The sequence below is a fragment of the Olea europaea genome, unplaced genomic scaffold, assembly GCF_002742605.1.
Source record: "Olea europaea var. sylvestris unplaced genomic scaffold, O_europaea_v1 scaffold2709, whole genome shotgun sequence".
In the NCBI taxonomy this organism is placed as follows: domain Eukaryota; kingdom Viridiplantae; phylum Streptophyta; class Magnoliopsida; order Lamiales; family Oleaceae; genus Olea; species Olea europaea.
The window spans coordinates 1-12,714 of record NW_019245496.1 but is presented as its reverse complement, the minus strand read 5'-3'; the positions used below and the strand labels follow the sequence as shown (position 1 = coordinate 12,714).

Here is a 12,714-nt window from a genome sequence, read left to right as displayed (position 1 = left end):
TTATCAATTCAACAATACCTCTGCATAGTTTTTTTTTTTTTTTTCTAAAGAATAGCATAATGTGTAGCTGAAAGCTTTTTGATTAATTAATTACTATATTTAGTTCGTGTTTTATGGAATAAAACCTAAAGTTGGCGGTTGTATTTCCTTAAAAACCCAAGTCAAATTCTAAGGAATATCTCTAATTTCTGTTACAATTACATTTCTGAATTCCATGCCTACGCGTCTGGATTTTTAGTCGTACAATTAATTAGCATACTAGTTGATTTTATTTTATTTATTTATTATTATTATTTCTTTTATGACGGGAACCCGCAATCGCTACCTTTCGGGTTCGCATTGAATAAACTTTCGGGCTGACGCAATAGCCTGCAAACCACGCCAACCAAATAAATCGCACTAAAGAAGCCCTGTGTGATTGGCTCGACCGAGAAAGTATTGGTAGGAGAAATCAAATTCGTGACTAAAAGCCTCCACGCTCACCTACTCCATCAACTCGACCACCCCATGAGGAACTATTCTAGTTAATTCTTATTTGGTGTTCTAGAAGACTGACTTACAATGTAAGGTACTCATTACCTTCTACATAAACTAGAGAAACAAGCACAACCAGTCGCCAATAAACTAATTTAGCCTATGTTTGACTATTATTTTTAAGTTTTTATATTTACATTGGTCAAAAAACTTTCAATCAAACCACTTTTCATTTACACATTTCGTGGGATGGTAAGTACAATTCATTTCTTCACCATTCATTTATTCTTTTTTTTATAAATATCCAATTTTATAAAAACATTGTCGACATTCTCTTAATATCATAGTAAAATTTATCCTTACTTCATACATTATGGAACGTGCTAACAATTACAAATAAGTTCCTTTTAAATTTCCGAAGGCTCAATCCGTTCATTATTACATACAAATTTTTCTATTACTTAAAACAATTTTTATCATATATTTTGTTAAGATTTAAACCATCAATTATTTAAATTGAGATTTAATCAATGATTATAGATAGTATATAAAATAATTAGACGATTACTATTCATAATTATACTATAACTCTATATTTATAATTGATTATGATAGCCATCAGTATCATAATTATATTATACCGTATTACATAAGACAGGCTGGGTGGAATCGTAAAAAATACTTTACTTATTATCCAACCATACATCACTTTGAGACAATTATAGATGTTGATGTTCGACTTTCTGTGAACGTGCATAGAAATTAATTATGCGAGCTTTATAGAATTTATTTTAGAATCGTATTGAGTCATTAATAGTTGTCCGAAAAAAGGACTAATACAACTTCAAGACCATGTTCGACGTGACTCTCTTGAGACTAGTTTTCCTGAGCTCTATTATTTTATCTTGTTTTATTGTTTAATAATTCATATTTATCATTTTATTGCTAATTCATTGTGCTGTCAAATGTAAAATCAAAATCATAAACTTAAGGTAATTAGTAATTACAATCAATTAATAATATTCAATTTTAATTAAGTAGAAACTTATTTAGAATTTACAATCAATCGATTTATTTTTTTAAAATCACATCACCCCAAGAAGTGAATTCTTATAGAGGGATAGTCCTATAGATAAATCACAGAGTCTGTTTAGTGTGGATGTTACAGTTCCCAAACTAAATACCTATTTTTTTATTTAACAACGTCATTTGTTTCATTCTCACGTCTACAGAGAATAGCCATTAATGGTAAAGGGTGGTGGCCATTTCAATTCCACAATAACTGCTAACCACCACAAATTATTTGCTTTTGCACCGTGTTCATACATGCCAAGTTACTCTTTGCTCCAAATTTATGTGCATGCATTAACCTTATAAGTACTTTAAAATCGGGATCTAGGAAAAAAATTCCGAGTACTTTTCAATTTTCTTTACATCTATATTTTCAATGGCTCTTCAATGGCTAAGCCTGGTAGGTGTAATATGGTTGCAATCCATAAATGGAACAAACTCAAATTTTCCTGCTTATTCGTCCGAGCTGAAGCGTATGCTCTCTATAACACAGCCACAGCTCAATAATCTGGCGGCAGCCTCCGATGCCGGGAAACTTTTTGGCTGGATATCTGGCACAGCAGCAGCGCATTTGCCTCTTTGGATAGTGCTCCTAATTGGAGCAATTCTTGGCCTAATTGGTTACGGAATACAGTATCTTTTTCTCATAAATCAAATCTCATCTCTTTCTTACTGGCATGTTTTTCTGCTAACTGTTTTAGCAGGGAACAGCATTTGTTGGATCAACACAGTTTCTTACCTAGTTTCGATAAAAAATTTCCCCCTTGATCGACAGATTGCTACAGGTTTATCCACTAGTTATATAGGTTTTAGTGCAAAAATTTATACTGACATAGTGGATGCTGTAGCTTCAAACTCACCTTCAGAAAGAGCCAAATTGTTTCTTCTTTTAAATTCTGTTGTTCCCTTTGGAGTTTGTATTCTAGCAGCACCACTGGCTAGAGATGTTCATGTTGGAAAATCAAGAAAATTAGCAGGAGGGTTCATTTTTATGTTTGTGATAACAGTATTTACAGGAATTTATGCTGTGATCACCAGTTTAGGCCAGAACATTTTAAGATTCTTACATCCCTCGACAATTGTTATTGGCGTGGCTGTGTTCTTAATCCTGCCCCTTGTCGTTCCTTTGTCTGAAAAGGTTAGAGAAACCCTGCAATACAAATGTCTGATAAGAGTACACGATGAAGGTGCTTCTGCTACATCGACGGAAAATGGGGAGAACTTGGAAGAAGGAGAGAGTAATTTAAGCAAGTTTTGTGAAGAAAGTGTAGAGGAAATAGGAGTGAAGTTGATGCTAAGGAGAGTGGAATTTTGGTTATATTTCTTTGCTTATTTATTTGGCGCAACGGTTGGTTTAGTTTATCTAAATAATCTGGGACAAATTGCCGAGTCCCGGGGATGTTCTGGGACGTTGGCTCTTGTCTCCTTGTCTTCAGCATTCAGCTTCTTCGGCCGGCTCATTCCATCATTTCATGATTACTTTTTCAAAAAGTAAGTAATTCACCATCCACCTACTTCGACTATTTATGTTATGCCTACTCTTCTATACATCATTCCGACGTCTAGCTCAAATTCATTGTTTCTAACAAGCACCCATTTTCATAAACAGCGAGGGTACAACAAGAACTATGTTAATTGATTGACCTGGTTTTTTTGTGGTTTTAATGCAAAACTTTGAGTAGTTCTATGTTAGTTGATGAATTTATGGAGCCAATTTATTATTTATGTGTACAGCATCTCCCTCTTTCAAGTTTCATGGTCAATGCAAGCACGACGCTTATTCTACGACAGATTTTATTATTGGACGTCACTAAACGTGCTTTTTTATTGTCGATATTTTTGCAGGAGCAAGTATATGATATCTAGACCAGCAGCCATGACATGCATGATAATACCAATGTGTGGAGCTATGTTTTTACTCGTTAACAAGCAGGACATTTGGCTCTACATTAGTACAGCCATTATAGGCATTTGTACTGGAGCAATTACCACAATTTCTGTCTCCACAACCACCCAACTATTTGGAACCAAAAATTTTGGAGTAAATCACAACATTTTGGTCTCCAATATACCAATAGGATCTTTCCTTTTTGGTGACCTTGCAGCCCTGCTTTACAATGGAGAGAAGCTTTCAGGTGAAGACAATTGCATTGGTCAGAATTGCTATCAAACCACTTTCATTGTCTGGGGATTTTTGTGTTTTCTAGGAGCTTTTCTGGGGTTTATCCTTCATTTTCGAACGAGAAAAGTTGTAATCACATAGATTATAATGAATCAGTATAGTATAAAGACGTATTCGGTACAATATCGCGGTCCAAGGAAAGACGAGAGCTGCACACCATACTGAAAAACACGATTGATCTTTCATGGGGCCGGATAGAAATACATTTAATGTAGTTTAATGAGTGTAAACGTTAAGTGAATTGATGCAATGCATGACTAGTATATGACACATTTGTTAATTTGTGTACAAAATAATTAAAGTATTGAAAGACTTTGGAGAGGGGGCAATGGCCAATTTTTTGGGTTTGATGTGACATTTTTTTGGGCTTAAAAATAAGAGTCACTGAGGTACATATTAGTCAAGAATATTCAAAAAGGTTGGTGGTGTTTGCACATGCTACATGACACTTTAACAAATCGGCCTAATAAATGGCCAAATAAGATTGAGATATTAAGTGAGCAATGTTCAAAATTTTGACTTCTGAGTTTTTTTACCAGATCCAATATCATCTTTAACTAGACATTTATTCGATCCCACAATTTTATCTGCTTTTTACCGCACACTATTTGAGACTCACTGTTTAGAAGCACTTATATACTTGGCTAAGCAAGCACTAAGTCATCTATCCACGCTCCAATACAATCCCAAAGGAGGAAAAAGGTTGTTATTAAGGTACATAGCCCTTGCTCGGTTTCACTAGAAGGTTTATTAAAAAAAAAAATTGGGCAAAAAAAGGAAATTTTTTTTTTTTTTAAAAAAGAAAACCCATTATAGATCAACACAAGGCTCTATAATAAAAATAGCAATGAATTACGCGATTGATATGCAGCATTTATTATATCAGTTGGTTCTTTGGTAGCAGTTGAATTTATGGCACCAACTTCGGCAGCTTACGATGCCCAAGCATGGCAACCTGGACGTGCTATGGCTGCCTACGTAAAGAGGCCCATGATAATATACATCGATTCTCAAATAATCCCCATCGCTTGCGTTTCTAATGTAGCACAAGATTCTCGATTTATGTGAAAAATGCACATATCAATAATTATTAAAATTTTACGTGACAACTCCTCGACTACACTTTAAAGTAGAAACGTCGGCGGTGTGCCTTGGCATGTCAATTCGAAGTGAAGGATCCTCTATTTTTTTAAAATTTTTCTTTGGATTATTACATTCACTCCCTGGTTATATCACATTTTAATTAAAATAAAGTTTGTCAACCTTTGTTCATTGTCATATTCATTTTCAACTTTTTTTTGGTGTTGTCTTATTGTTAACTTTCAATTAATTTTACATTCATTAGCGCACTTTGAAATGTTACAAATGTTGAACTTCATATTTTTTGTTCTTTTCTTATTTAGAAATATATATGCAAATAAGTCTTTTTGAGCCCTCTTAACTAAATTTTTGGACGAAAATTATTATCAAAGAAAAGACATAATAATTAATTAAAGATTGATGGTAAGAATACAACAACAAAGTTGGAGATAAAAATTGCGACAATGAGTAAAGGTTAGTGATCTTTCATTATAATGAAAATGTGGAGAAGTTGAAATCTTTTTTGGTGTAAATATAATTACACCTTTTTCCTTTCTTTCTCTTTTCTTTTTAAGGGCGACTATATTCGCATTACAATTTTTGTAATGTGCGTCATATATTAATTGCCATAAAGGTCCTCATGCTCTTATATGTACTTATCTCTTCAATTTTTATCATTGTATTATTATTTCTAATCTATTATAAATTAACACATCGTATCACTGGTGACGATTTTGATCAAAATCCGTTATAAGGCATAAGAAAAGGCTCATATTTTTTTAAATAAGAGTAAAAGAAAAGATAAAAAAGTTTGAAAGATACTTGTTATTTTTTTTTCAAAGCACGTTATTAGAATATTTTCAAAGAATCATCATCAGAATTAAAATGTGCTAATTATAAAATTTTGTGTTGCAAATATAACAAATCATTTTCTTTTCCTTAATTTTTATCTGTAAGTGCAATATATTTATATATTAATGTTTCTTAAGTGCGCCATAATTTAGTTACAATAAATGTCATCTATTTTTGCTCATTTTTTGTACTTACGTTTTCAACCTATTAAGATTAACAATCTTGTCACATATGATAGTTTTCGTCCAAGAAATCTAGGGGGCTTAAAAAGATCATTATATTTAATATAAGCAAAAAAAAAAAAAAAAAAAAAAAGCAAATACAAAAGTTTGAAAAGATATTTACAATTTATTTTAAAGTATATTAACAAAATATTTTGTCAGAAATCACTATTAGGTAATTAAAAAGTTAATGATAAAATACGAGTTAAATAAGGTAAGGGCATAAATTCAAAAATGAACAAATGTTGAAAATCTTTATGGCAATTACAAATGTCATTTTATTTTTAAACGCCGTGATGTGAATATAATTATCATCTTTCAATATATTAACAAAAATGACGTATTTATTTATTTACCCTACAAAATTCTGAACAAGTACACTTGATGTGACTAACAAATTCTTTAACGATTACCATCCACTAGCATAAAAGGCATTATTCCTTCACAAGATGGGAAAATCAAGTTGCTTAAGGGGGACGAAGCTAGAAGAGATTGGAAATTATAGATGATAAAATTGAAAATGATATGTGACTGTATAACCATCGAGCTTTTAAATCAAATGATTTATAATATTGAAATAATAAAGATTATAAACGTAGCCCTCGTTTGGCCCCAATTCTCTTTCTCATATTCTCAATTACACAATTTTCTATAAAATAATATTATATATAAATCAAAAAGTTTTCATTCCTTTTCAACTACATACTTTTCAAAAAAAATACTATTTCGATCATTAAAATTTGGAAAGAATGGAAGCGAGACAAGGACTTAATTTTTTTTATTATTATTAATTTAATAAAATTGTGCACGCATCAAATCGAGAAGAATGTCATTACAGCCGACCCACTACTGGGGTGGAAAATGGCATGATTATTGCTATGGAGAAGTATTTCCACAATTTACTATGCAAGAATCTTGATTTGGAGTCGAAGGCATAATTCCATTCTCACACTGTGAAAAAGTGCAGCTGGTGGAGTTTTCAAAAAAATGGGCAAGAATTCTCTCTGAAGTACACGAGAGGGCCCCACTGCCCACATACTTTGTGGGTAGCACTAGCAGAAGTTAATTTAACAAGTAGTCACTGAAGTTCAACTAAGGTTTCAAATCGACTGTTATAGTATTTTCGTGACCTATTTCGTCACTAAAGTTAAATAACATACGATAACAAGTCAGTTGGCCCGATATTGAATTAAACCATATCGTAAAATTACAGATTTTTAAAATAAAATGAAAATTTTAAGAGGAAACCTCACCACCTTAGTGACCAATTTAAATATTTGCTTGAACTTGAGTGGTTATTGGTGATATTACCCACCAGTGGAGATGTTATGATTTTTGGCAGCTGCTTTTGTTGGATTCAGAGATTTGGTGGAGGTCGGTGTTTATTAATGGGCCTGTTGGGTCGGCTATTGTTGGCTCTAATAGAGACGGGGGAAGTCAAAATAATAAGGCCGAGGGAACCTTTTTGATAAAGCACCGTTTGATCCACATTATTGTAAAAATGAGAATGAAAAATATAGTCGTTATGAACTCTACACAATATATAAAAGTCAAATTTAATGATTTGATATGATAAATAACGATCATATTTTTCATTTTAATAAGGAAATAATGGAGCTCAAACAGGGCCAAAATTAATAAAGTGTTATTTATAGGGGCATTTTTAAGAATGTGTAATTTTAAGGATATGAGTTAAAAAATATCCACTCATTTGAATTTAGTGCCAACTTGTCTATTATGCCATTTATGAAACGTTACATCTTGAAATTGTATTCTCGATATTTGATTTTTTTATCAATTTGTCACGAATTTTGAGAGGTAACTTCCATGAGAAGTTACATTAAAATAATGTTTCTCGACATTTCATATTTCATTTTCGAAATTTGAACACCGTTTCATTTGTCTAGAATAACATTTTATTTTGAACATGACAATTCTCTACATTTCAAAATGTCGTTCTTGACATTTACGAATCAATGAAAAACATGGCATTTATTGTGATTTGACATGTATACCTTTTGAAATAAATATGGCAGGTTATGTCCCAAAACTTCATTGGCTACAATATTACAAAAATATCCATTTTTCTGTCTTGGTGTGGACTTATAAATTGTTAATAAAGGTATTTTGGTCTAAATTCTTCCAAATTAGACATTTTTGCAAATGACTAGGTAAAAATGAACATTTTGTAAAATTTCCTCTTATTTATATTTTAAGCACACATCTTATGTTCATGGATGTGAATAAGGTGCCATCCCGAACCTGCCTCGACTATTTTTTTTATTTTGTTTTTGTAGTTAATAATTGATAAAAATTAAAATTTAAAATAAATAAGTGAATGAAACAAATTTGATTGCAAAGATGGAATTGAATTGCTTAGAAAAGGAATTTCAAGGAATTGAATTGTCTAAATTGTTTTCCTAAGAATTATAAACTATTGTGATTGATTGGTATAATTTTACACGTGAAAAATATTGAAATAAAAGTGTTTTTTGATGTTCATTTGGTTTTGTTTTACATGAAAATTGTCAATTAAATAGATGAAATTTACTGGTATTAGAAATGAAATTTGTTTCCATTGCAAAAATAAAAAATAAAAAAAATTCAAGAAATTCTGCAATCTTTGGGTGTTCGTTTGACTTTGTTTTACATGAAAAATGTCAATTATAGGGAAATATTTTTTTTACAATAATTCTTAGAATTTGTTTCCATTACCAATAAAATAAAAATAAAAAAATAAAAAATTGCTACACTACCCGGGAAAACCAATTCCCACCATTGAAAACATGAAAAATCACACTTTCCAAGATAATCAAGAACTGAAATTCCGTGAAAATAATTGTACTACCAAACAACCAAAAAATAGAAAAAATGGAATTGAAATTTCATTTCTATGTAATTTCATGTTAACAAACACTGCCTAAAATACTTTGCTTCTCGTCCCATTCATTTCCGTCTTTACTCAGAAAAATCTTAAGAAATGAGTAGCTGTAGGGCCACCAAATTTATTGGCTACCTATAAAGCGGCGACTGAAAATGTGACATTAATGCAGTTGCTGGCAGGTACCAAAGAAATGAGTTTGAATTGAATGATGTCAAGTTGAGGTCCATCTGACATCATCATCCTACTACCCCATTTCTTGAAATGAAAATGGTGAAATATGTTTTTTTTTTTTTGAAAAAAATAAGTGATTGAAGAAGAATAAAAAAATTCTAATTTACGTATAATATTATTTTATAAAAGATTATGTAGTTGAAAATAGAAGAGAGAAAAATGAAATATAATGTAATCGATTGCAAAGTTTCAAAAGTGCTTGATGTACAGCATGGTGTAGTCCCCTCACAATAAGAGGCTTATCAATTTATTTTTTTTTATTTTTTTTTCGATGGACTCCCCACATATGAAAGAGCTGTACAAGTAGGGATGGCAACAGAATGGGATGGGGACGAGGCAACTTTTTGCCCTGTTTAATTTTTTTTATTTGTTATTTTTTTTTTCACATTTTCAAAGTTTTGAGTTAGGTTATTATTAGAAAATAAAATATAAATTCAAAATAAATTTTCAACGGGTGAATCGTCTAGAAATAAAATTATTATTATTATTTTTTTTTTCCTTCACACCCCCGCCAACCCATTCGGGGCAAGGCATATTTTTTTGCCATCACAATGTACAATCAGCCTAATTCAATTTTCGGACAGATTTACAATGGAATAAATTAACCTCCCTTACAAAGCTCTAGGGACGGGACCCTGGAGACCCTTAAGGTTGGGGTTCAACCTTTTTTTTTACAATGGAATGAACTAATGCAGCATGCCAACGCTTCAGCCTCCATCTGTCAAGTTTTTATATCATCAATAATAATGTCACATGTACACCATTGTTGATACTCTTTCATATGAATCCATAGAGTCATTGATTTTGAATCTATCTAACAGCACAAATTTCTTCCAACCACTATGTCATGGAAAATATACGACATTACTCCATTAATAAAGAGAAATAGTATGAGCATTTTAAAATTTATTTTTATTGTGTTACACGGTTTCAAGAAGGATCAATCTCATGACTTGGGGATAAAATCTATTAATTTTCGAAGAGTTTTAGAAAAAGTGTAGATTACCGAACTACTTTCACATCGAAAAAGTTTTAATTTTTAGTTTTGAATGTAAATCCTTTTGTTGTATTTTTTTCCCCGAAAAAGAAAAGGGAAAGGTGACAATCAGATCATAATCTCCCGAAATAAAATAATTCATTAATCTTAAGAGTAATAAATAATCCATACCAATTTTAAACACTAATTGGGGGCCACAGCGGAACTCATGGCTTAAGAAGCACCGCAAGGCTCAGAAGAACTCCAAATCAGGTCTCTAATGAGCTGATACTGACAACTTATTTTTCTCTAAGTTTCTTAATTCTTATTGCCAGAAGAGGACCTAAAGAATTCTGTATAGCCTTTTTAGTTGATAAATTATAAGTTGGCAGAAATAAACGGTGAATTAAGTGTGTAATATTAAAGAGTCCCACAAAACATCTTAGGTAATTAGATCACATTTGTGGGCAAAAACTTATCATCTGATGCACCAAACCTGCCAGTATGACAAGATAAATGACAACAATGTGGAAATAATGCATATAATAATTAAAAAAGGGGGGGGGGGGGGTGGAAAAAAAAAAAAGGGGGGAAAAAAAAAAAAAAAGCGGATCGAAACAAAGAAAAGGATGTGAATTTCTGCTCGATTCTGTGATTTTTAACGTTTGAGCTATAACAGATGATGGCAGATCAACTAGTGTCCGAATCAATAAAACATTCACACGTTCAGAACTTCATTACGGAAGAGTGAGACTTGGAGCCTTTCTGATTTTCGGAAGCTTGATGAAACCCCAGAACTTCCTGGACAACGTTACAAAAAATCACTGAAAAGAATCACCTCCTGTATAAAGAATGTAATTAAAGAACAATACAGTTTAAAGTACCATCTCTATCAAATGAAATACAGCAGTTTCATACTATGACCCTCCAGGAAAAGAGAAGGTTTACCCAGTTTCTAACTGGTGCTGCTCCTTATGATGCCACTTCAATTCTCCTACCTTGGTGCTTCCAACTAATGTACTTCTCTATCAACATTGGAACAACATTTAGTTAGAAGCTTAGATATTATTGTAACAAGTCATTAGATAGATCAAAATTTTGGAACTCTTGAGAAATAAAACCAGTGTCGTGCCAGGGAAGAATTTGAAAGAAGATACATCTACTACTTTACCAATTCAAGAAATATTGAACAAGTTACCTCACGACAATTATGCTGCCACCTTTTTTCGACTCTCTAGCTCTTCTTTCCACAACTTCCAACCAATCCGAACTTCTTCCAATTGGGATTCCGGAATGTTTGTGTTAGCATCCAATATTTCTACCCAGTCCTTCCAAGGAGACTTTAAAGGGTCTAAAAACTTGGACAACTGAGGCCGCATTACAGAAAAAAAGAAATCATCAACTGATTCGAGGATTTCTTCTGATTCAACCAACGTCAACATTTCGGGCCTTGTGCCAGGTCGGTTTCTCATGGCAAAAGCGTTCCCCCTCAAAATCAGAACTTCGGATGGAGCAAGTNTTGATGAAATTGTAAAAAACTTACTTGATGCAACATGAATGACTCCCCACAGATGGATATCTCTACATAATTCAGACCAGATAACTGTTCCAATTTTCCACAACAACACTGAAAGATTTTTCTGAAATGCGAAGCACTAAGTCTATCCTTCTCATCAGGTTCATGCAACCAACGAGCAAGCACTGGTAAATTAGAATTCTGTCCCTTCAAATAGTTCCTGTTTTCCCCACTAGTTCCATCAGGGTTGGGCAAAATAGAATCATGTGTACTTTCCCCAAAATCTGTTTCTAAAGCTCCATTAGCCCCATGAATATCTTCTTCATCACTTTCCTCTGACTCAGATCCAGTTCCCACAATGGATGACCCTGCTCTCTTTAAATGACCATTTCGAGAAGGGCTGCTGGAAGGAAGTCGTTTTCTGTATTTAGATCGAATAGTATAATTGTGGAATGGATGTTCTCCCTGCAAAACCACATATTAACATCATATAGTAGATGACAGAGAGATCATTCTCTATTTAAACAATAAAGTAGACAATACTTCATATGAATGCAGTTCATATGATCGTGCATGGTGATATAAATTCCAAGCTCGATAACTTTTTATTAGATTCATATGGATCAATTGCAGAATAAAACCATAAACAAATACCAATTTTGTAGATAATAAATGACCTTTAAATAAATTAGTTTCATGGAACTCGAGAAGAAAGAACATAATCGCAGAAATCAATCACTCAGCAGCCTCAAAACATAAGGCAGTTAATGCAAAAATATAAACCTGATCGAAGTATAATTAGAAACTATACTGCTTAAAACTGATCTTGCAAGCACTGAAACATACCTCAAAAGTATTCAATATATCATTGAAATCAGATATATGACTATCCACTTCACTAGCAGTAAAATTGTCTTTAACTCCAATAACCTCCACAGGAAGAAGATATGAATATTTGCGGATATTACATTCCCTTCTAGCATCAAAACTCCTGGTAATCGCGTGACCAAATGTAAAATGATTAAAATAGAGAATAGAAATGTATGAAAGTTACATTAAAAAATCATGTGATTTGGGATGACTCGAATAGAGAAGCTGTTATTGTTTATGTGTCTTGTTTATGATGGAAGATCTCAGCCAACTTTGCTATTTAGAAATAATGAACAAGGGAAACAAAAAAAATAATAATAATAAATAAATAAATAAATAAATATATATATATATATA

At 32.3% G+C, this 12,714-nt stretch overlaps 2 protein-coding genes across 2 annotated transcripts; one reads left to right on the top strand and one right to left on the bottom strand.

The window, feature by feature from the left end:
* The first annotated feature begins 1,719 nt into the window (after positions 1 to 1,719).
* LOC111383529 (protein NUCLEAR FUSION DEFECTIVE 4-like) lies at positions 1,720 to 4,063 on the top strand. The gene is made up of 3 exons (XM_023007641.1): positions 1,720 to 1,830; positions 1,874 to 3,036; positions 3,391 to 4,063. Exons 1-3 carry the CDS (start codon positions 1,720 to 1,722, stop codon positions 3,806 to 3,808), a joined length of 1,692 nt encoding a protein of 563 aa, XP_022863409.1. The 3' UTR covers positions 3,809 to 4,063.
* Positions 4,064 to 10,586: 6,523 nt separating this feature from the next.
* Positions 10,587 to 12,537, bottom strand: LOC111383536 (putative tRNA pseudouridine synthase; the record flags this gene model as incomplete). The annotated part of the gene is given in 5 exon segments (XM_023007648.1): positions 10,587 to 10,812; positions 10,920 to 10,996; positions 11,170 to 11,514; positions 11,517 to 11,952; positions 12,334 to 12,537. Coding segments are annotated over 3 exon segments (975 nt in total), but the record flags the coding sequence as incomplete, so codon positions are not given.
* Between the last annotated feature and the right edge of the window lie 177 nt (positions 12,538 to 12,714).

Bases quoted from the DNA above. Each gene is read 5' to 3' on its own strand.
- LOC111383529 (XM_023007641.1), top strand. From the start codon at position 1,720: ATGGTAAAGGGTGGTGGCCATTTCAATTCCACAATAACTGCTAACCAC. The intron at 1,831-1,873 runs GTGCATGCATTA...ATCGGGATCTAG, and splicing joins ACTCTTTGCTCCAAATTTAT to GAAAAAAATTCCGAGTACTT. The intron at 3,037-3,390 runs GTAAGTAATTCA...ATATTTTTGCAG, and splicing joins CATGATTACTTTTTCAAAAA to GAGCAAGTATATGATATCTA.